At 33.8% G+C, this 23,079-nt stretch overlaps 2 protein-coding genes across 7 annotated transcripts; one reads left to right on the top strand and one right to left on the bottom strand.

Moving 5' to 3' along the window:
* Window positions 1–5: 5 nt before the first annotated feature.
* Window positions 6–7,793, bottom strand: LOC100813426 (la-related protein 6B). 2 transcript variants are annotated; one of them, XM_014771834.3, is made up of 10 exons: window positions 7,098–7,793; window positions 3,931–4,012; window positions 3,606–3,700; window positions 3,403–3,474; window positions 3,086–3,165; window positions 2,859–2,958; window positions 1,973–2,020; window positions 1,799–1,867; window positions 1,318–1,464; window positions 6–567 (listed from the first exon to the last, which is right to left on the bottom strand). In XM_014771834.3, exons 1-10 carry the CDS (start codon window positions 7,566–7,568, stop codon window positions 325–327), a joined length of 1,407 nt encoding a protein of 468 aa, XP_014627320.1. In that variant the 5' UTR covers window positions 7,569–7,793; the 3' UTR covers window positions 6–324. The 2 variants fall into 2 exon arrangements, with proteins under 2 accessions (XP_014627320.1, XP_003554803.1); XM_003554755.5 differs by having other exon boundaries at window positions 6–564.
* Window positions 7,794–10,914: 3,121 nt separating this feature from the next.
* On the top strand, window positions 10,915–20,245 carry LOC732613 (ion channel CASTOR). Of its 5 annotated transcripts, XM_014771934.3 has the most exons (13): window positions 10,915–11,471; window positions 11,560–11,631; window positions 11,775–12,386; window positions 12,576–12,758; window positions 14,403–14,462; window positions 14,536–14,739; window positions 15,162–15,303; window positions 15,373–15,410; window positions 17,639–17,737; window positions 18,148–18,342; window positions 18,620–18,712; window positions 19,282–19,545; window positions 19,811–20,245. In XM_014771934.3, the coding sequence occupies exons 1-13, from the start codon at window positions 11,181–11,183 to the stop codon at window positions 20,027–20,029; spliced, it is 2,472 nt and encodes an 823-aa protein (XP_014627420.1). In that variant the 5' UTR covers window positions 10,915–11,180; the 3' UTR covers window positions 20,030–20,245. The 5 variants fall into 5 exon arrangements, with proteins under 5 accessions (XP_014627420.1, XP_003554802.1, XP_040868726.1 ...); XM_003554754.4 differs by having other exon boundaries at window positions 15,162–15,410; XM_041012793.1 differs by having other exon boundaries at window positions 11,457–11,475; window positions 15,162–15,410.
* The last annotated feature ends 2,834 nt before the right edge of the window (window positions 20,246–23,079 follow it).

Below are 23,079 nucleotides of genomic sequence, written 5' to 3'. Positions count from 1 at the left end.
AATAATTATCATGTTTTTAAGATATTTTATTTTTTCTAGACACAATCAAACGTGCTTTAAATCGTCATATCTACTTTTCTCAGACATTTTTCACCTAAGGTGCCGACTCCCCACTTTGGCCAATCCTTAAATTTCTTTTTTCTACTTTCTCCGCTGTTAGCCACAGGCAACAGCATCTCCAAAAGACAAAAACACGTTAAAAAAGAAGACTGTTTTAGAATTGCCCCAGCCAAACTAGTACTGCGACAATCACACTGTTACAGCACCAACATATACTCGCTACAAGCACAACCACAAACTTGTATCGGGCATTGATCAAACAAATTACGCTATATTAACAGCTACGGGCTTCCCCCTACCCATTGAAAATCCTCTTGTACCATCCGGCATTCGGGGTCCAGGGGGTTGCTTGGCAACGACTTGATCAGTGAAAATTGTATTATTTGAAGAGGGTGTTCCCACACGATTATTTTGATGACAATGTACTCGGCCACGTCCCTTACCCCGGCCCCGGCTACGACCTTTTCTTTGCCCACTCTCTTTGTCATGACCATGCTCTTCTCCCTGCTAATTTAAAGGAATTATGGCCTAAAGCATAGAATATGCAAATGCCAGTGCTACTTTGTCCTCAAACTACGAGTTAAAAATTTTCGCATGACAATCGAAGAGGACACGGACATATGCAGTTAAAAACCATTGTTCTCAGCATATCAAAGGCATATTACCAAAATGACCCAAATCAAATTTTTCTTTTTAAGGGCTCAAACATGTTTGGAAGGGTTCTTAAACTCGTGCGGGAATGATTTCCAAGCACACACGCACTCACAAAGACATATGCTAGAAACTGTATAATTTGGTTATGGAGTTAACAAGGGATAACAAAGAGCCTAAGTGCCGTGCAAAAAAAAAAACAAAGAGCCTAAGATGCTAAAACTTGCATACTCTTTTGGACAAAACTCAGGTACAACACCATAAATACTTTAGATGTTTTCCAATCAAATTGGAGTTTTATCTTAATGCATGCTGACATTTAATGCCAACCTTTACTGCATGCATTACAAATAAAATTCTATTTTAATTGAAGAATAGTACGAAAAGCATCAGTGATACTGTACCCAAGTTTTGACATACTCTTAAAAAGACCATGTTATAGAAGAAGGATAAAAGACCGGGTTTTGTTAAGCCTGATATTGTTGGAATTCAAGAATTCCAATTAACTTGAAATGGATACATGATTCTTCTAATTATTTGCTGTTATGCAACAAAACTTTATATATCATGAACAATCTGTCAATGGAAATAAGCAAAAGCACTTACCACATATTCATGCAGCTGAGTATCAGGAAAGGAAGCATCTTCTAATTGTTTCTCACTTGCCTGTGGCTCAGGCACATAAGGAGAATCCTCTTCACAGCCAACTTCAACATCAAGTCCCTTCTTTCCCCGTCCTTGAGCAGGTTTAGACTGAAGATAAAATATTGATAACATAATACATCTAAATCACTACCTATCTAACCTTTATGTTCTTCAAAAAAAAAAAACACAAGTCTAACAGCTTCCAGAATGCCCCTCAACATATATGACTTATGAGACCACCCAGCCAGATTAGAGAGTGTTTTTTTTCTTGTTTCATTCAAGTTTTGAAAAAACAGAATATGTATTTGTCGACAAAGCCAAACCAGCAATAATTGAAAATGCCCAAAAAATACCCTTGAAATCTTCATTTGATTGGACAAACAAAACATTATTCGGGACACTTGCATACATGTAATGGAGGAAAGAAAGTTTTAATGTATACCATGCGTCTAAGCATCAGGCGAACCCGGAGGCCACTCCGCCAGTTTCCCTCTTCATTCAGCTCAGCAACCTGTCAATGGTTCTCAATCTCATCACTACACAGCCGCATATGTCATCTAGTTAAAAAGCAACCTTAAATAATACCATGCCAACTCAGCAAAGTATTGGTACTTACAGCTCTCTCAGCCAGCTCAACAGATTCATATTCAACAAATGCATGCAACTGGAACAAAAAGTTGTATTAGATTCATTAAAAGCAATCTTCCAGCTGGTTTTCAGTAAACTAGGATGACACCAGCTGTGGTTCTGTAATCGTTGTAGCTTTATAGTAGGCTAGTAATCTCCTATCAGTCTGTACTCAGCCTGATATGAGGATTTACTAGCTTTACTTACATACTCTTGTATCTATAGTACCTCTGGTACTTTTTCATATATCAATATATATTATTTTTGCTGACCAAAAAAAAAAAAAAAAAACTAGCAAAAGTTCATGGCCAACATTAAATTTGCCTACAACCCAAAATGGTAGCACGCAACACAGGTGGGCATGATTATAACTTGTATCATAACTCACAAGAGTACCAGTTGAAATAAGTTATAAAACATTGAAATTTTGAAGAACGTTTTATGAATAAAAACAAGTATCTACATTGCAAAGGTCAAAATAGCAAAACAGGCCTGAATTTAATTATTGATGTGCAGCCAAGCTCATGTGACCAAAACTGAACACACAAGTAACATCCCCCAGATGAATATTGAGTCACAGTACATAACCACCTATCTTATATGGGGAGCAATTAAATTTCCTCTAGAAACAAAAACTAATAAGCATATTTAGATAGATTTCTTCTGCGAAAGGCCTCAAACAATTTAATAAAAACTTGGAAACCATCCTATGGAGTAAAACTAAAAGGTCAATTTCATCAGTAGAACTGAAATTCAAGTGCATGTTGGATAAAGTATAACCCACGTGTTAAAAAAACTTAAGTAAAACAAAAACAGAGGATAATAACTCTGATGGAACCTATAGTACATGAATTCAAGAATGCATGAATGAATACCTTGTTAGATAAAGGCATCCCATCAACTTTTCCCAATCTTGAAGCAGAAGAAGCCCCACTATTGGAAGTTTGAGGTGGACAGGTACGGATGGTCTTCACACTGCCACATGCCCACATAAAATGTATGATAACTAGAATTCAAAGCTTTACCGCATGTGACTAACTTAAAAAGATTTGAGAAAAAAAAATCCATAACAAGCGTCATCCAATGGAAGCCACAATAGTACCTCCCAACTGCTGAGAAAACCTTCATAAGATTCTGATGGCAATGATCCTCAGGTAGGTTTTCAGCTACAACAATGCGAGACTACCCCAGAAAAATAAAAATTGCTAGATGTGAGACAAAGAAAGAGAAGAAATAAGACCAAACATCATTAACAACAACAACATATTTGAATAAAATATTTTGAAAAGAATACATGATATGCATGGGTCATGATAGAACCCATCAAATGGTATTGCTTGTTTTAAGGAAAAGCAAATGCAACATTAGTAAACTGTCTTGCACAACTTAAAGTCGGTCACACATTTTAGTAAAAATTACTTGTATCTCTTCTATATCAGACTCAGTCAGGGGATACTGGCGTTTGATTTTCTTTCCATCTTCACTAACCACCTGAAGAATTCAGCAATGATGTATATTTCAAAGCAAAAAGAGTAAAATTATTGAAAGATATCCAGAAAAAGAACAGAATAGAAGTTGAAGAGAAACATTAGTTCATGAAGCAAGAAAGTCAACAAACTTACAAGCTTTGACGAGTTCCTTAAAACAGTTGCAAGTTGGGAATGACTCGCTATGAGGGCCTTAATCTTCTTGAAAGATGCAACAACAGATATAGGCACTAAATAATTTTAGAAAAGCATTAGAAATAATACAAAATAATAGATCATAACAACAATCAAAATATCACATTGTTCAATTTTCAATATGATAATGTTTGAACACCCATCGTCCTGTTCCTTAAAGAGGATGAAAGGAGTAACATCAAGCAGGAAGTGGAATGAACGGTTTGGGCCCATAGTAATTCAGTTACACAGTAAAAAAGAAGGAAACCAAAAAATATTATCTTACCAAAACCTTCTGGATCTTTGTTGACGAACCTCATCAAATGATCGGTAGTAGCTAAGTTTAAATCACTGAAATAATACTCCACCTACAAATTATTATATAAAAATCCCAACCAAAATCCTAATAAGTTGTGATGCATGACAGGCAAAAAAGGTAAAAGTGCAATTTAGAGAAATATATTATGATGAAAATAAATAGATTTATCATATATGTCACAAAAATACAAACTTTGCTTTATTATTTTTCATCCTCAAATTCCATTTTCCAACATTAAATAGCATTAACTTTTCAAATTCCTCCTGAAATTCATCTTAAATATGCATAATATTTTGCTACACCTGAAAAAACAGCAAACTTTCAGAGTTGTTCATTTTATAGATTATTATAATGCAACTAAGGGTGCATTCACAAATTTTACCTTTTACTTTACCATCCCCAGGATTTTGCTCCTATAAAATGAGGAAAGTACACAATGGAGGATAAAATGCACCAATAACGGTTGATTAAAAAATTAATGGTTGAGATTGTAACTAACTTTATACATGTACTTCATTTCTATTACAATCGCTACTGTTGATTTTTTTAATCAACAGATAAAGTGAATTCTATCCTCTAAAGACTAAAGGGCACTCTTTCACTTTATACTAGGAGCCGGATATTACAAACAGGGGAAGCCACACTGTGGAGGGTGGAACAAGACATGAACGCTGAAAGTCAAAAGTCAAAACTATGAAATAAAAGCAGTAAATTATGGACACTGTATTAGAAGAGAATTTTGAAGGGAAATACCCCTCTCCTCCCTCTTGCTTTCCTGGAAACTTAAAGAAATGCCAATCCAAAGAAATAGTTCAGATACCAAATACTTAAATTGTTAGTAGTCCTAAAGATGTACATACAACATGTGAAAACTCTAAAATGTGCCGCACCATATTGAAGAAAAAGGGGTAGCTGTTTTTTTTTTTATTTTTTGTAGAGGGATACCACCTTTCTTTTTATTCAAAACGACCATGGTCCCCCACCCCTACCCTTTCCATTTCTCCTCCTCTATCCAGCTCCCTCCAATTTTCCTCCAATTCATACTAATTCTTAGCACCCACTGCTACTAACTACTAAGGGCTTAAGGTGAGGGGACACCAGACACGACACAGGCACAGCTATATACTAAATCAACATGACAACAATTTAAATTGAGAATTAAGATTTATATATCTTAACAAGTTGTTAAGCTTTATAATTTTTATATGATAATAAGCCTCACAAAAAAGGTACTAAGAGTCATCATATTTCACAATTTGCAAGAACTTTATCTCTTTACAAAAAAAAATCTAAGAAAACAACTTGCTAAGTTCTTTAATAAAGAGTCTCACAAAAAAAATACCATGAGAAACCATCATTGAAAATAAAAATCCAAAAAAACAACTTGTTAATATTAATTTAATCTTTAGGATTATTTTTTAAAAAAAAGAGAGTTCGACGTGGATCTGAGCCATGTCAAAACCAAAAACATGTCCGTTGTGTGTCGGTATCGGAAACATGTTGGACACCCGACTCATCCTTCAGTCGGTGTGTTTGTGCTTCATAAGTTACTACTTCTTGATTCTTTATTCCTTTGCACCAAATCCTCCAATAAAAGCTTTGCAATTCCAAAAATGGTGGATAGGGGTAATTTTGGAGCTTCATGTGCAATAATGGGGATTCAAATTTATAGGTATTGTTAAATGATGATAGAAAGGTTAGATGCTATATTTTCTCATGGGTTCCTTGAAAACATGAAACCTTAGCAACTTGGGGATTTTCTTACTTCTTCATTTTGCCTTGGTGATTGCTCCTACTAAGGTCCTTGGAAGTTATCAGATTGGATTTCCGTAGTGGTGAGTGAATGATTTACTTAGGACAATAGCAAAATTTTCTAAAAATATGATTTTTTTTTCTTCAACAAAATTTTATTTCCATGAAAAGAATAATTATAATTATTTGATGGTTATTACTTGACTTAGAGTTGTTTAAAAATCATGGTCATGATGGTTTACACTACAAATATGTGATTTTAAGAACTGTGTTGGTTATGTGAGTATATATTCAAGAATAACAATTTGAGTGTTTTGAAAAAAATTAAGAATGGAAATATTCTTGAAGTTGATGGATTGGATTCAATTGTTGTTTTCACTCAAAAAGTGTTCATGATTGTCTACCTTGGTCCACCAATGACATGGTGGGTTGAGCTCATCCCCCCTTCTAGCTTGAATTTATATACAGTTCTTCATGTGTAACTTAAAATGGATTATTTTTGTATTTTGTAAATAAGTTATGATTTTAGAATATTTTACAATTATGAGCAAGTCTTGGAAAGGAAAAACTCTTTATTTGATTATCTGATTCGCTATATATTTGATTTCTTGTAAACTTATTCTTGAATTGTGAGTTTTCTACACAATTATAGCATTATTCTGTGCCCCGCCATCATAACACAAGCAATAAATTATCACAGCATTACCGGAGCTACAATCCTGTCAACACTGACCCAGGGAAAAAAAAAAAGGACAAAGTGTAATCCACTACTTGAAGCCTGCACTACACAGATAACTGTGGCCCAATAAACCTGGGGTACTAGTGCAACTGCAGATCAACTTAATCAATTCTGAGTTAGTCATCTTTCAGTGACATCACCGAGGGTGAGTTTAGGACAGAAGGTTGTGTGGATGAAAAGGGAAGGGAGGGTAAATTACGGTGAAACCTTCCAATTTTAGTTATTTTATAATCAATATATAACTCTCTTAGTTCAAAATAAAAACCTTCCTCTCTCATCCCTTTTCCCTCTAAAACCCTCATTATTGATATGAAATGATATAGTTCTCCCAATCAGGAAAGAAAAACTACGCCCTCCCCCTCCAAACATTACCTAATTTGATCAGTGGAGCAAGTGGAATGGAATTGGGAATAGAACAAAGTCTATAATCCGAAACTCATGTATATATGGTAGGCTAACTAAAATATATGACTGATATTGATTACAAATTGTCAATCAGCAATCAGAAGCAAGAACACTTTCGTTCACCAAGATAATCCGTAGAAGTTAGTAAAGAAAAACTGAGACTATGAATCAACCATTGAGTCTGGAATCACAAGATAAGCAGTGAAATTGGCATATTCAGTAGGCAACTGAAGTTTACCTGATTCAAAATTTTCTGACTGGCTTCGTCAGACATCTTGCTTTTGGAAGAAAGAGCATGATCTGGGTCAACTTGAGAATGCTGCACGGCAGAATCGGAGCTAACATAATACTGATGAGGGTGATGATGAGAGCGGTAGTGAGCCGGAACATGATGCTGATGAGCAAGATGATGGTGGTGATTCTGGACCGGGACGACATGGCCTTGAATCGGTACATGGAACTGTGAAGTTGGGGGTGGTGAGTAAACGTGTAGTATACCTGAAGCTGGAGGAGGAGGTGGAGGTGGTACAACGAGCCTAGGTTGCTGAAAATCGGCCCGTGGGGAGGCGCGAGTGGGCACAAATTCTGGTGCCTGTGCGTTGAGCCGGCTAAAAGAAACGTTCCTTGAAAGAGATGGATCTGGCTGCGATTGTGCAGTAGACGAAGGGGGCGAGATATCGGGGGTTTCTGAGAGTGACTCCTGAGCCATTTTCAAAGCTTTTCTTTTTCGTTTTCTTCGACGATCTAGCTGCCGATGTTGTTTAGCTCACTATTACAGTCACACTCTTTTGAAAGGATAGGAAGTAGCGGGTTCGGAGATTTTCCGATTCTCACTGCAGACTGCAGCTAAGAGAAATATCAGAGGTTAATCGATATTTTTTAACCCCTAAATCGGTGTCTTTGACGACGGAGAACAATTCTCAAATTTTACGGATTTCCTAACAGTGGATTATTTATAGGCAGATAGATTGATGACTTTTGATTGACAACGGTGAACGCGGTCCCCAAAAGCACTCGGGCCCATCAGCCCCGGCCTGGACACCGCGATTTAGGGTGTTGCTAGCTGCAGCAGCCATATTGCTTATGCACCCAACAATAAATATGTATTCCGAAAATACCCCTTTCCTGGTTTCTTCTTCCTTTTACCTTTTTGTTTAACGTTTTTAACACATTCATTCATTCATTGTCTTGGGTTCTTCTCATTTTTTCATTTTCATGAGATATGAGAGGTGCATTGTGGTTGCTTCTATCGAGACGATAGTGTTATAAAGGCACGTCATCAAGTAGTGATTATGGTGGTGGTTACTGTGGTTGTTACCGAAGGTACACCATATTTTTTTTATTTGTTTTTTGCATATAAGTCTTACATATTGAAGAATGTAATATTTATGGATTAATCAATTTGTAAGTATTATATGCCAATTTGTATGAATTATATGGATTATTCAAGAGACTAGACACAAAATTTATTATTTTATTAGAGAGTAAAAAAAATATCAAGGATAAAAAAATTGTTGCTTTATTAGGAAGCAAAAATATAAATAAAATTATTAGAAAACTAATATGAAATTTGAGTATTTATTAGAAATTATTGACATATTTTAGCCTTTTTAATTTAAGAAATAATTTAAATTGTTTTTAAAATTATTAATTATTTTTTATAAATTATTGGACAAAATAAGTATTTATTTAACAACATGGTATTCTTAATTTTTAATTATTAATAATAGATTGTGAGTGTTTTCTATTTTATTTTTTAAGAGTTTTTGTAAAGTACAAGATAACTTTTTTCTATAACATGATTAGTATTATTTAATATTAAAGTGATATTTTTTAATTTCAATATGAGTATTATCTGAATAGTTAAAATTGAAATATTAATGCATTTTTATTTTTTATTGAAGTACTCTTATAAATGACTTATATAAGATATATAAAATATATGATAAGTGTAAATTTCTGTAAAATAAATTATAAATGTACATTTATGTAAAATATTTGCACGATTTTTAATTGTTTTTATAATTTATTTTTATGTTATTAATGATAATTTATAGTATAAATAAGTATAATTTATTTTGATAATACATAATATCATAATTTTATAATAACTAACTATATTAATTATGAACTGTGAAAATAGAGATAGTTTATATAAATTATTTTTATCATTTAGTCAAACAATCACACAACTATCATATGTTAAAATATAATAATTCGTGTTATAATATAATATTAAAATAAGATACGCATTGAAATAAAATATATAATATGTGGTATGACAAACATGTTTATTATAATGTTGTAATATGTTATAATATATTTTAAACTGATATATCAAAAGGAGTGTGTTCACATTAAATCATGCACTATGTTCAGTTATTTAATTTAGACCTATTAACATTTTTAATTGATAATAATTACACAGCTACCATATAATATATATAATTTGTGTAAAAATGTTACATATAATAACTAATATTATTATTTATTTATTTATTATTCATTTCTCTATGAAATAAAGAAAATGGTTGAGGACAGAAAATTTTAAAATTGGAATTGAAAAGAAAACAATAGAAAAGAAAATTTTAATTTTTTATTCTTATCGGTCAATATTTGTATATCTTTTATTCTCTATTTCTTTTCAATCAAACAATAAAAAATACATTGTTATGTGTATTTTTTTTCTTTTTTTTTTCTTCCATTCAAACATACCATAAGTATGATGGAGACAGTTTATATTTATAAAAATTAATAATAAAGAATGAATTTGGGAATAAACATAGGAATGCTTTTTTGTTTACATTTCAAAAGAAAACGTTTTTTCTTTTTAGTTTAAAAATTCAACCCTTTCTCTCTACCCTTAAATTCCCTGCATGCTTTTAAACTTTAATATCAATTATATGGCTTAACAATATATAAAAAACTCTGAAAACAAAAATAATAATATGTAACTAAATATAAAAAATAAATTTTGTGTCTATATATATATATATATATATATGTATATAATTCAAATATTTCAACCGTCTAACTTAATTTCTTATATATTTCAATATTATCATTTTCAACATCTTTTAGTTCTAACTTCAACTTAAATATATTTTATTTTAAAAAAAATCAATAATTAAAGTAATAATGTATCACAATATAAATTATTTAGGATGAATTATATTTTAGGTTCGAACTTGGTCTCTTTATTTTTTGTAGTATTTTTGTCTCTCTAACTTAAAATGTATTTTTTCCTTCTTCTAAATTTGAGATGCATCACTTCTAGTCTTTAAAGTTCTTTAGATAATATTTATATAGGATAAAAATGATTTAGATAGTGTTCAAAATAAAAAATACTTTTAAAAAATAAAGACACCAAAATAATAAGAAAAAATTAGAGGGGCCAAATTTGAATATTATTAATTTTATAACATAATCTATTCAATTATTATATAAATATAAAATATAATTTATATGTTAAATAATTATTTATTACAAATTTTATTTATATGTTGAGAAATATTGATTTGTTATAAATGATAAATTTAAATTGTATAGAATAAATAATTTACCTAACTCACACACTTAGCATTTATTCCAATAGACTCAATGCTTGAAGAGTTGTGAATTGTCTAGTTGATCTTTCTTGAAGAGACCCACTTACTCACTTAAGCATTTAAGTCAGTTAACTCTCTCCTATAGAGCTTTACTCGCACACTTAAGTATTTAAGTCAAAAGGTTTAATGCTTAGAAAGTTATAGACTAACCAATTGATTCTCACACTTAAGCATATAACCAAAAAGTTTAATGTTTGGAGGGTTATGAACCTTTCGATAAATCTCTCTCCAAAAAGCTTAACTTACACATAATCATGATAATAGATTTGAGCCACTCGTCAATAGAAGGTGAAATCGGTTAGATTCTAAATTGACTTAAATATTTCAAGAGACTTGTATTAATATATGTGGACTAAAATTGTTTGAGATGTGGTGACAATATCATAGAGGAATGAGTTCCACTCCACACAACTATATAACCCAAATCATGTATGGAGGTGACAAGACTATGCCTATACAATGGCATGATGTTGAAAAACCATAAAATTAGAGAGAAATTGTATGACTCGTCTAATGCTCATGGTTAAACAAAATTAAGAATAGTCACTCACAAAAACTTAAATCAAAACTTTTCGTTCTCTTATCACATACTAAAATATCAGCTAAATAAAAACACTTAAATATATTATTATGCATGTTTCCTTCTAAATAAACCTACCATTAGAATAGATATCTAGATAGATTTAGTTTATAGAGAGGGTATAGTTCCGAATATGTCCCTGGATTCGGAGACGTCGGGTTCCGCCAGAGATTGGTTCTTCCCGTCGCCATCCTTCTTGCGGTCCTCTTCTTCGCAATATGGCCGTCGATTCTATTCAAACTCAAAGCCGCACTCTCCTCCGAGCAGCTCCACTCGCATTCGTCATCGCCGCAGAGTTAAATTCCCCCGGACTCCTACTAACGACAAATCTCAGCTTTCCGACACTGAAAATGTTAAGTCATCAGCGACTGCGAGGAATAATCTTATCTGCCTTTCGCAATTTCGTTTCCAGTTTGCCCTCGTGGTAGGTACTAGGTTGCTCTTCTATCGTGCTCTCTCTCTCTCTCTCTCTCTCTCTCTCTCTCATCGTTTCTTGTTTTATGTCGGTGCAGACGTTGACTATTGTTTTTTTGTTGCTGCTGCTCCGAAACACGCATCTAGAAAGCCAAGTCACTAAGTTGCAGGCAAGACAACTCCTATAATAATAATACACGCTCTCTCTTTCATCTTTTATCCAAACTCTGTTTAGTTCTGCTCTTCAATATCTCCACCTTTATTGCAACCTTCATCCTCACACAACTGAACCAAACTAAACTTTTCTTTGTAGGGTGAGATTCTCGGCCTTAATCACAGATTACATGCGTGCCACAAGTTGGACACCTTGTACGTAACAAGTTCCATATCTCAGGACGTGGATCCTTGGTCACGTGAAAACTTTAAAAGAAATCTAGCTCTTTTTTTCTCGTTCACACTTCTTTTTATCCCTCTCCTCATTTTCAAGTACATAGGCTTTGTATCAAAATCAAGATTTTCCGACAATATATCAGAACAAGTTTCTCTAAACAAGCAAATAGCATATCGGGTTGATGTATTTTTATCGGTTTACCCATATGCTAAACCACTCGTATTGTTAGTGGCAACGCTCTTGCTAATTTTTCTTGGAGGATTGGCCCTTTTTGGGGTAACTACCGAGGATTTAGCACATTGCCTCTGGTTATCTTGGACCTACGTTGCTGATTCTGGCAATCATGCCAGCTCCCAAGGTATTGGTCCAAGGTTAGTTGCGGTTTCCATTAGCTTTGGTGGGATGCTTATATTTGCAATGATGCTTGGACTTGTGTCCGATGCAATATCTGAGAAATTTGACTCACTGAGGAAAGGAAAAAGCGAGGTGGTTGAGCAAAATCATACTTTAATTCTTGGTTGGAGTGATAAATTGGTAAGATTCTAGTGTTACCAACTCTTGGCTGTCTTCTAACCATTCTTATAATTTTTTTGATGAGCTAATGAATAATTCATTGTAAACAATTCAAATATGTCAATATATTGCTATTTATATGCCCAAGTGATCTACCTGACTGATTGCCTTTTTAAAATACTCATGTATGTATCTTGACCCCAAATGCAGGGTTCATTACTAAATCAGCTTGCCATAGCCAATGAGAGTCTGGGTGGAGGAACTGTTGCAGTGATGGCTGAGCGAGACAAGGAAGAAATGGAGCTTGACATTGCAAAAATGGAGTTTGATTTCAAAGGAACATCTGTCATATGCAGAAGTGGCAGCCCTCTGATTCTGGCTGATCTGAAAAAGGTGTACAGTCTACTTTAACCTTTTGGAATTGTGATTTGCTGTATGTCTGGTATAATAACGAACTCTAATGTTAACCTATATTTTTAAGGATTTCAATAGCATTAACTGTGCATATTGATCTGTATTTCTCCCATGTCTTTTGAGGTCAGTTTGGTTAGTTGGCTTTTATGGACTAGAACAACTGAACTGATTAAGCTGATCCCTTTATTTTCAAGTAATTAGTTCAATTACAATTGCCGGAACTGAATCAAATTAGACTTGCTATCAGTCAGTTTAGCCAAAACTGTTTCTGCTGCTGTAAAAACTCACGGATTGCAATCTTGGAAGATGTTAGCTATTAGCAGTGTGTCCTATTAGGAAAGTACTGTATATGTTAGAAGAAATAAGAATGACCCAAAGGGCTAAGTGGGCCAACCTCAGTTAGGCCTTGTTAGTTAAAGTTGTTAGAGAAGTTGTTACAGTTAGTTAGTTAGCTCCCTAACTATAGTAGTGGAGGTAGAAGTCAGGAGGACGCCGGAGGGAGTGCCCTAAGGCTCAGTGGCTCCGCTTTGCTCCCCCTAGCTTGCCCTAACCATGAACTTGAGGTGTAGCATGGAGCTCACCTCTATTTATATGGAGTGTCTCCCAACAACACTTTACACATGTCCTTATAACATTGGCCCTTGAGGGGCACGCATCTATGTATGTATGGTCATGTCGGCTCCGTACGTGGTACAAGTGTGTTGATATGCATCTCTGACATCAGACATGTCAAAGACACGATGTACCACCTGGTTTGTTGCCAAGCTTGGTCATGACTCGGTCAACCATTAGAAACCAGTCGGTATTTGGAGATGAGTCGGACTTGGAGATGGGTCAGACATGTCTCTGGCGTAAATGCTTAAGCGTGAGTCGGCCTCCAAGGGAGAGTTGGCTAGGACGATGTACAACCCTCCAAGGATGAAGCTGTGTGGCGTAAATGCTTATGGATGAGTTGGTTTTCTGAGGAGAGTCGGCCAAGATGATGTATAACCCTCCATGCATTAAGCCTTGTGGTGTAAATGCTTATGAGTGAGTCGGTTCTTTGGGAAGAGTCGGTCAGGATGGTGTACAAGCCTCCAAGCCCTTCTGGCGTAAATGCTTATGGGTGAGTCGGTTCTCTAGGGAGAGTTGGCTAGGATGGTGTACAACCCTCCAAGCAATAATCCTTGTGGTGTAAATTCTCATGGGTAAGTTGGTTTTCTGGGGAGAGTTGGCCAAGACAGTGTACAAATATAAATAGAGGAAGCAAATATAAGTAAATTCTAAGTTTTGGATGGACCAGAGTAGGAGGAGCATATTTAATAAAATTCCCTCCCTTTCTTTCCATTAATCTCTGCATTTTGAACCACTATCTATCAGAAGAATACCGACTGAGAGTTTAATTACTATGCTGCACAACCTGTTCACAAATTCTTCTCACGCAAAATGCCATTTTGGAAACTGGATATTGCTTTGTCCAAGTTTGATGCTTTATCCAATTACTGCTACAAGCATTTTTTTTAAATGTTGTGTTGTTTTTCTTCATTTGTCACAGTGTATTATGGCATAAATGTTCACTTCTGGTGGAAGATGTTGCCCAGTTTTGATTTGTATTTTTGTTTGGTAAAACCATGTGATATACAGGTTTCTGTTTCAAAAGCACGTGCAATAATAGTCCTTGCTGAAGATGGGAATGCTGATCAGGTCTGATTGAGTGATGATCTGATCCAAGTTTAATAAGGGTGGATAACCATTAACTTGCTTTTTGTTGGTACAGAGTGATGCCCGTGCTTTGAGAACAGTCTTAAGTCTGACTGGAGTAAAAGAAGGATTACGAGGGCACATAGTGGTTGAATTGAGTGATTTAGACAATGAGGTCCTTGTTAAACTTGTGGGTGGTGATCTTGTTGAAACTGTTGTAGCTCATGATGTCATTGGTCGCTTGATGATTCAATGTGCTCGACAGCCTGGACTTGCACAGGTCTAAATCTACTACCATTTCATGGTGTTTTTATGTTGCATAATTCATAATGTTAATCCGGTGAAAAAATCCTCAATTATTGTTTTCAAGTTAATTAATTCCTAACAAGAATAAATACATGATTGACAGTTTGCATGTATAGTGTATTACTTATATGTTTTTGGGGGGCTTCTTCCCTATCCTTCCTTTTTTGTGAAATAGGATTGCCTTTATGGCCTCCTTTTGGTGTTCTGTCCATGCTCTCCTAGTTTCTTAAAGATTTGAAGAGTGATTGGGGAGCTTTATTGGGTTGGCCTTGTACCACTTGATTTTCCTTTTGCACTGCAGTTTAGGATGAGATATTGATCTCTGCATCTTCTCTCTAATATAGTTTATCCTTTTATTAATATTTTTTAAAAAAATTGATGAGCTTTCTTTGGCAGATTTGGGAAGATATACTTGGATTTGAAAATTGTGAATTCTACATCAAAAGATGGCCACAGTTGGAAGGCATGCAATTTGAGGATGTACTAATCAGCTTTCCTGCTGCAATTCCTTGTGGAATCAAAGTTGCATCATATGGCGGTAAAATTATTTTGAATCCAGATGACTCCTATGTTCTGCAAGAAGGTGACGAGATTCTGGTTATTGCAGAGGATGATGATACCTATGCCCCAGCATCCTTGCCTACGGTGCTTTGTCTCACATAAATTGTTGTTTTTCTGTTCTCTTTTTCTCTATTAACATTTGTTCCATGGTTTGTTCATGGCAAATACATGGTCAAATGGTAATAAAAAATCAAGTTTATTTGAGCTAATTTGGTATGCAATAAGTGCTAATAAATTTTGTGGAAAATCACAATCTGAAGAGAGAATAGAATGATTTTCGTTGATAATTTCAAAATGATATTACACAGGTATTTATATCATGGTACAAGGTTACATAGAAGGAAACAAATCACCTGGAATAATCAGAAAAAATCTTCTAACAATTAGAAATAACTTCCTAGACAGACTCCTAAACAGAATCCTTTAATTCTATTTATAGGAATTTCAAACCTGATAGGCTGGTACCCTAGAATAATTTACATTTTTACATTTAATTTAAAATATCTACATTTACAGGTTGACACCCCCCTCAAGCTAAAGAAGACATGTCTTTCATTCCTAGCTTGGTAATTAGATCATGGAAATTACTGAATGTTTGATATCCTTGGCTTTGTTTGTTCCTAAACTCCTTCATAACCTTTGCAAACCTCCCAAACCAAACTCCAGGGGACTGGTTTAATTCATGAAGAGCTTTCCGAAGCCTGCACCCTTTGTTATTTATTTTATGTATCCTTCAAAACCTGATGGAATACTTGTAGATTTTTTCAGTTAGGGCACCATGGAGATATGCATTCTTAAAAGTTTATCTCCCTTCAAATATCATCACTTGATCCTTGGATTTGTATATTGTCTGTTTTTCTGTATATTCCTTTTGAACTGAACATCAAGAATCAAAACCCTATGTTGTGTAGTTAGACTCTCTCCTGGGATCACCTTGCAACCCTTACAAACCCTTTTGTCAGCACTTCTCATACAAAAAAAAATCCATCTGCGACCTTGAGTTTCCACTTTTATATGCTATAAGATGTTCTTCCCTTTTCTAGAAACAAGTGTTCATAATCCTAACATCATAAGCCATAGAGAAGTCAATAATAGTCTATCCTTCCTCATTTAGATCTCCAAAACCAAAACCACCATGTGCACCTGTAAAATGCCTTTTCTGACTATGAACATGTCCATTTAGATCCCCACCTAAGAAAATCTTCTGTTGCAGAATGCCTTGAACCAACCCCTCTAAGTCTTGCCAAAGTTTTTCCTTCTCAAGTGCCTTTGATCCTACTTGTGGTGCATAAGCACTAATGATATTGATAGTCTCTTGTGCCATCAATAATTTTAAGGCTAAGATTCTGTCTCGAATTCTTTTTACATCCACCACACTTTCTTTCCAAACCTTCTCCACCATAATACCTACTCCATTCTTTCCTCTAACTTTTCCTGTGTACCAAAGCTTAAAACCTGCAATATCCATCTCCTTGGCTTTTACTCCTACCCATTTAGTCTCTTGTAGGCACATAATGTTAATCCTTCTCTGAATCATGGTGTCCACCTCCTCGATAGACTTAGGTGTCAAAGTAGCAAATCTTATCGAACACTTCTGAACTAGCTTCCTTACCCACATTCGTCTAGAAAAATGTAAGGACCCTTGCTCATTTAACACTACATCCGGGCGCCAATGTAGCGACCCTTGCTCATTTGACACTATATCCAGACGATATCATAGTTTTAAAAACCGAACTGGATATCGAACCAATCAGGGCATTGGGTTAATGGTTGAACCAACGGGTCACTAACTGAACCACATGACCTCGTCTTTATTAAAAAAAATTGAAAATTTCATACACCACCTTAAAAAAAGTTTAAAAGAAAGCGGACCGCTTGTTACTTTCGTATAACGACCTAGCATTAGCAGAAACCTGTTGTGAATAATCCATGTTTGGTATAACGACGAGTTTTATGTTGGCTGCCGAGGGCTTAATACAACCCTCCTCCTTAACCGGGGCTTGGAAACAGCTATGAAGAAACATAGGCGGAGTTGATTTCAAACTTGATACACTAAAATATTTTACATTTAATTTATAGCTCGACAAATCTCTACTAAATTCTTTTCATTGGATAACAATGTCTGTAGTGGGCTTTAAGTGTGGCACAGCTGATAATTGAATTACAATAAATTTACTTATCAATGGCTAACAGTGATAATTTTTACACACTGAGATTAGTAAAGCCAAGGAAGTCAAGACCATTTTATGTTTTTGATGAATGAGAGAGATGGAATGATATGGTTCCTTGCCCCTTTTCCTTGTTGATTTCAGGTTTGGAGAGGAAGCTTACCCAAGGACTTTGTTTATCCAAAATCTCCAGAGAGAATACTTTTTTGTGGTTGGAGGCGTGATATGGAGGATATGATCATGGTAATAATATAAGAAATTTGTTGCTATGGTCCCTATTTTTCTTTACTTCAGTTACCATAGTGTATGAAATGGCAAAGACAAATTATAAAAAGTTTCCTATTATTTTTTTTAACATTGAATTTGACTGTGAGCCTGCTATTAATTCTGCAACTATCAGCATCTTTCTTGATTCTTTGGATTTGAAAGTTACTGGCTTGTCTTACATCTACACTCGGTTTCTAACACTTAAAATTTTTTTTTTTTAAAACCTTTGTTAGAGATGTTAAATAAATTACACATAATATGATATATTAAACAATTTTTTTTTGCAAGTTTCGGGATGTCATGCATCCCTCTGTCCCTGCAACTGTTTATTTGTGGTGGGCATTAATACTTTTTTGGGCCTGTCCAAATTCTCACTGTTGGTTTAGGTTTTGGATGCATCTTTAGCACATGGGTCAGAACTCTGGATGTTCAATGATGTTCCAGAAAAAGAAAGAGAAAAGAAGCTAACTGATGGTGGCCTTGACATAAATCGATTGGAAAATATATCTCTGGTTAATCGTGAGGGGAATGCTGTTATACGTCGCCACTTGGAAAGCCTTCCATTGGAATCATTTGATTCAGTAAGTGACATTTATTAATTTGTCCTCTGTAAGTGTTTTTGCTACATTATCTCCAATTCTTGATTCAAGATGCAGGGATCAAACCACCTATGGGCTCTGCAATATTGATGCTTGTTAGGAAATTACTGGATTTTTCTCTCTACAGCCGTACAATTATATAGAGTAGTTGGAAGCGAGTTGGGGTTAAACTGTACAATATGGCGAATCATTTGAAATTGTGCCTATAACAATAATAGTGTATCCAATTTAATTATGGTGGAAATTCTGGCCTTTGCAGATATTGATTTTGGCTGATGAATCAGTAGAGGATTCAGCAATTCAAGCTGACTCTAGATCTCTTGCCACTCTACTTTTAATTCGTGACATACAAGTGAGTTTCTAGTCTAACAGAATTTAAGCTCCGATTTGATATATCTTGATAAAAGTCTATCTATATACCATCCCATTCATTCTTCTGCTACTAAACAAACATTATCATCCTGTACATCATGTAATGCACAACTGTTTTGGTTAAGAAATAACATGTAAGCATCTGATATCGTTAGAAAATTATATGATGAGGATATTTTGACAGTTTGACTGAAATGTGGTATCATTTGGTTTCTGTCATTTTCATAACTGTTTGTATGCTAATGCTGGCTGCAACATTAGATAATGAACTCTCATGGTGCTGCATCCAATTCACAATTTCACATTGCACTATTTTATAAATTTTTGTTCACTAACAATTGGATGATCTTGTATGACTTCCACCCATTACCAATGAATATTACGAGCAATTATTGGATGAACTTCAAAATTATTTTTTTGTTTATTGTAAGCCTTATTTAATTGATCCCAGTTCCCACTGAAGCTTCTTGAGTTATATAATTGATTTCTTTTGTGGGATATTGCAATAATCTTGTCTTTACTTTCTGAAGCTTTCATGTTTTACTGCAGGCTAGGCGTCTTCCTTATGTATCTATGGCCAGTCAAGCTCACGGAGGAAGCTTCTCTAAAGGCTCATGGATTGGGGAAATGAAGCAGGCTTCGGATAAAACTGTTATAATTAGTGAAATTTTGGATCCTAGGACAAAAAATCTTATATCTATGTCAAAGATTAGTGATTATGTTTTATCAAATGAACTTGTCAGCATGGCTTTGGCCATGGTTGCAGAAGATCGGCAGATAAATGATGTATTGGAGGAGCTCTTTGCGGAGGAGGTACACTCTCTTTGATAAAATTAAGGGACTAACTAAATTACATGTTTTGCATACATTACTTATATTTTACTGAAAAGCCTGCCATGTTTGCTTTTTGCTACGTTATGTAGTTCCTATATTATAGCAAACTGATAAATTCAGATCCATTGCAGTTAAATTGAATATCCTGTGGGTGGGAGAAATAAAAAATGAACTTTAACTAAAATATTTATTTTCATTTCATGCTTCATAATTTAATGAATTTTCTTTTGTGGAATTTTATTAGGGAAATGAGATGCATATAAGGAAAGCAGATCTATACCTTTGTGAAGGTGAGGAATTGAATTTTTATGAAATAATGTTACGAGCTCGGCAGAGAAGAGAGATTGTGATAGGCTACCGTTTAGCGAATGCTGAAAGGGCAGTCATTAACCCCCCAGTGAAAACTGACAGACGGAAGTGGTCATTGAAGGATGTTTTTGTGGTGATTACTGAAAAGGAATGAGGCATTTGTGGGCAAGGAAAAGGATATCCATGCAGGTGGTTTTGGAGTTATGAAGTCTAATCTAATCCTTAAAATTGTAAGCATTGGTTAGTCTAGTCCCGACCTTAAAAATCTCCACTTTAATTTCTGACTTTGTAAAACATCGTTCACAATGGTCCTTTTCGATGTAAAATTATAGAGTTAAATGAAGTGGAAAAAAAATTACATTTTGGGAAATCAGAGACAAAATGAAGATTTTGACAAGTTAGACTAAAGTGACTTTTTTTTTTGGGTAGATAGTGACTTTTTTATTTGACTCTGCATTTCTCTTTTTAAAAAATGATAAAGCAATACAAAGCTGGATTTTGCACAGAAACACGTTATTTATGAATTTTTTTTGGTAACGTGAAAGCTAACAAAAGCAAAAAAAAGAAAGAAAGAAAGAAACTGATACAAAAAGACCTAGTGTCTTACGAAAGACACATGCATGGCAATATGGCATCGGTAACCGAAGGCGAGCCATATCCGTTGTTGGAGGCTGATCCAGGATCGCGAGAAAAGCAGTAGCAATCAAACCTTTCTTAGTTACGGCATTCACACATTGGTTGCCTTCTCTCAAGGATTGTTTGAACTCCACCTTCCAATCCTCTTTCAAGAAGTCTCTAATATGTTCAACACGTTAGGGTTCTGAATGAGCTGCAACACATGTAGAGAATCCGAAACACATAAAACATCACTGAAATGCATTTTCCAAGCAATCTTCACCTGATAGCTCTACCTTTAAGATGTCTGCAAATCCAATATTACCATAGAATCCCCTAACCCAATTGCCATTGGAATCGCGAAGCAAGCCTCGATACATAGCTTGGCCTAAGTTTCCAATACAAACTTAAATTTACATGTATATTAATTTGATTCCCTTTCGGAATGAATACATCATATCTATCTTTGTTGATGTAAAGTATCCAAATGAGCGTAAACTATATGCTTATCTAACACCAATTTCACATTGGCCAAGAGAGAAGGAACTCCAGCAACTTCTTGATGATATTGAATTCTCTTTCCCTAAATTCATGCATAACCTTCCAAATCTCCCAAAGAAAGATAGGAATTAGTCTCCCAGACTGTTGCATCTGGGGAAAAATCCAACATCTCCAATTCATATGTTTTATTCAGGATTTGAATATTGACATGAAGCATCCTCCACACATGAGTAATATCCTACATTCCTAGAATGTGGTGAGGATCTTCATCGATTGTTCCACAACGAGGACAAATCAAAGAAACAAGAATATGCATTCGAGCCATAAAAACTGATAGCAATACTACACAAGCATATAGTAGGCCCAAGAGGACAAATACCAGACCAACCTACCAGAATCTGTTATAACAAAATTTCATTCCATTACCCCACCCATTTGGTTATTCTGTTTTAGCTATCGTGCAGCAGCACTTAGGACCTAGTCTCATATTATAAATAATAAATAATGTACTCCACCAAGAGTAATGGAAGAAGAGAAATTTACACTTAATTTTCAATAGTTTAGAATAAGAGTTTTAACTTGTTCTCGAATACAAGGCCTTCCCTTTGTCCTTTGTCCCTAACAAAAACTCTAGTAGGCAAAGCAAATTACCTTAATTAATCTTGATCAAAATGCATACTTATCATGATCAATTGGAAATAATATATTTCAAGAATTCAATAATAAGATAAAAGATTTCGAATGGAAAATAATGCATGTGGTGTCACGTGGCAAAATAAGTTTTTATTGATATAATATTGATATTTAATAATTGATTTAGTTTTCTTTTTTGTTTCTCATATCTATCCTTCTTTTGGGTGATAACATTTAATGTACAATTGGATACTAGTAATTATGAGCACCTCTTTAAAGAAGGATTTGAAATTTAGTTCATTATATTGTAGCTTCTAGTATGTTGGCTAGATACTTTTGAAAGAACTTCATATTTTTTATACCAAACACCCACAATGTGTTTTTATGTACAAAATATATTTTTATATGATGTAAATATTTACTTCTAAACCTTAATGATTTTATGTAAGTTTTGAATCTTTACATAATACTTGTTACATAATAGATATTTAACACTTTGTCATCTATAATTTTGTTGGATAGTTTTCATGTCTTTAAAATATGAAATATTCATTTATTTTTTTAAAATACCCTCCTTGAAAAACATAAAATATTCACTAACTATACTTTCATTCAAATATTTATTTATTTTAATTAAGACATTAATGTAAAGTATTTATTAATTGTATTAAATACTCATTTTTGTTAAAAATTTTGTCTTATCACTTTTACTATATCTCTTTTGTTAATTACTTTTTTTTCATCAACACATCTTGGACCAAAAAATGGGTCTGAATTTAATTTTATTCGAACTAATAACATGTTGATATATAAATATTTACTTACATAACATATTTGTGTAAAGCTTTATTCTCTTATACTATCAAGAAAAAAATATTAATTAATTTTTTAAAAATATCAATAAAATCTTATTTATCTTGAAAATATAAACTTGAAAGAATTTTGTTGAATATTAGTAATTATTAATATTGTTTAATAAAAATAAAGACTAAGTCAGAGATTAACTTTAGGTTTTATTAAGATAAAAGTTAAAGTGAAGAAATTTACAAGGTTTATGATTAAAATGATAATTGCTGCCAAAATCTTTTGCTAAAGTGGTGAAACTCTTATCTTAACCATTAATCAAATTTCAAATCCAGACTTGAAGTTTTACATATAAAAAGTTTTTTTTTATGTTTTTTTTAATTTTTATTTCTAAAAATGTATTCTTTAAATAATTTATTATTTTAAGAAATTATTTAATTAAAATAAAACCTTTAAAATTAATTTTAAATAAAGAACAATATGTTTTTAATTCTTATATATTTAATGTCAAAATTTCTATACTTTTGTACCAATGAATTTGGTCATCAAATATTAAAAAAATCCATAGATTTTATCCCTCTTCTAATAATATTATTAATAATAATTTCTCTTAAAAATAAAAACACAAATAAAGGATCTATTTTTTAAAAA

The sequence above is a fragment of the Glycine max genome, chromosome 19, assembly GCF_000004515.6.
Source record: "Glycine max cultivar Williams 82 chromosome 19, Glycine_max_v4.0, whole genome shotgun sequence".
Taxonomy (NCBI): Eukaryota; Viridiplantae; Streptophyta; class Magnoliopsida; order Fabales; family Fabaceae; genus Glycine; species Glycine max.
Note: the sequence above shows the minus strand (reverse complement) of the source record. Positions and strands in the feature narration are given on the sequence as shown.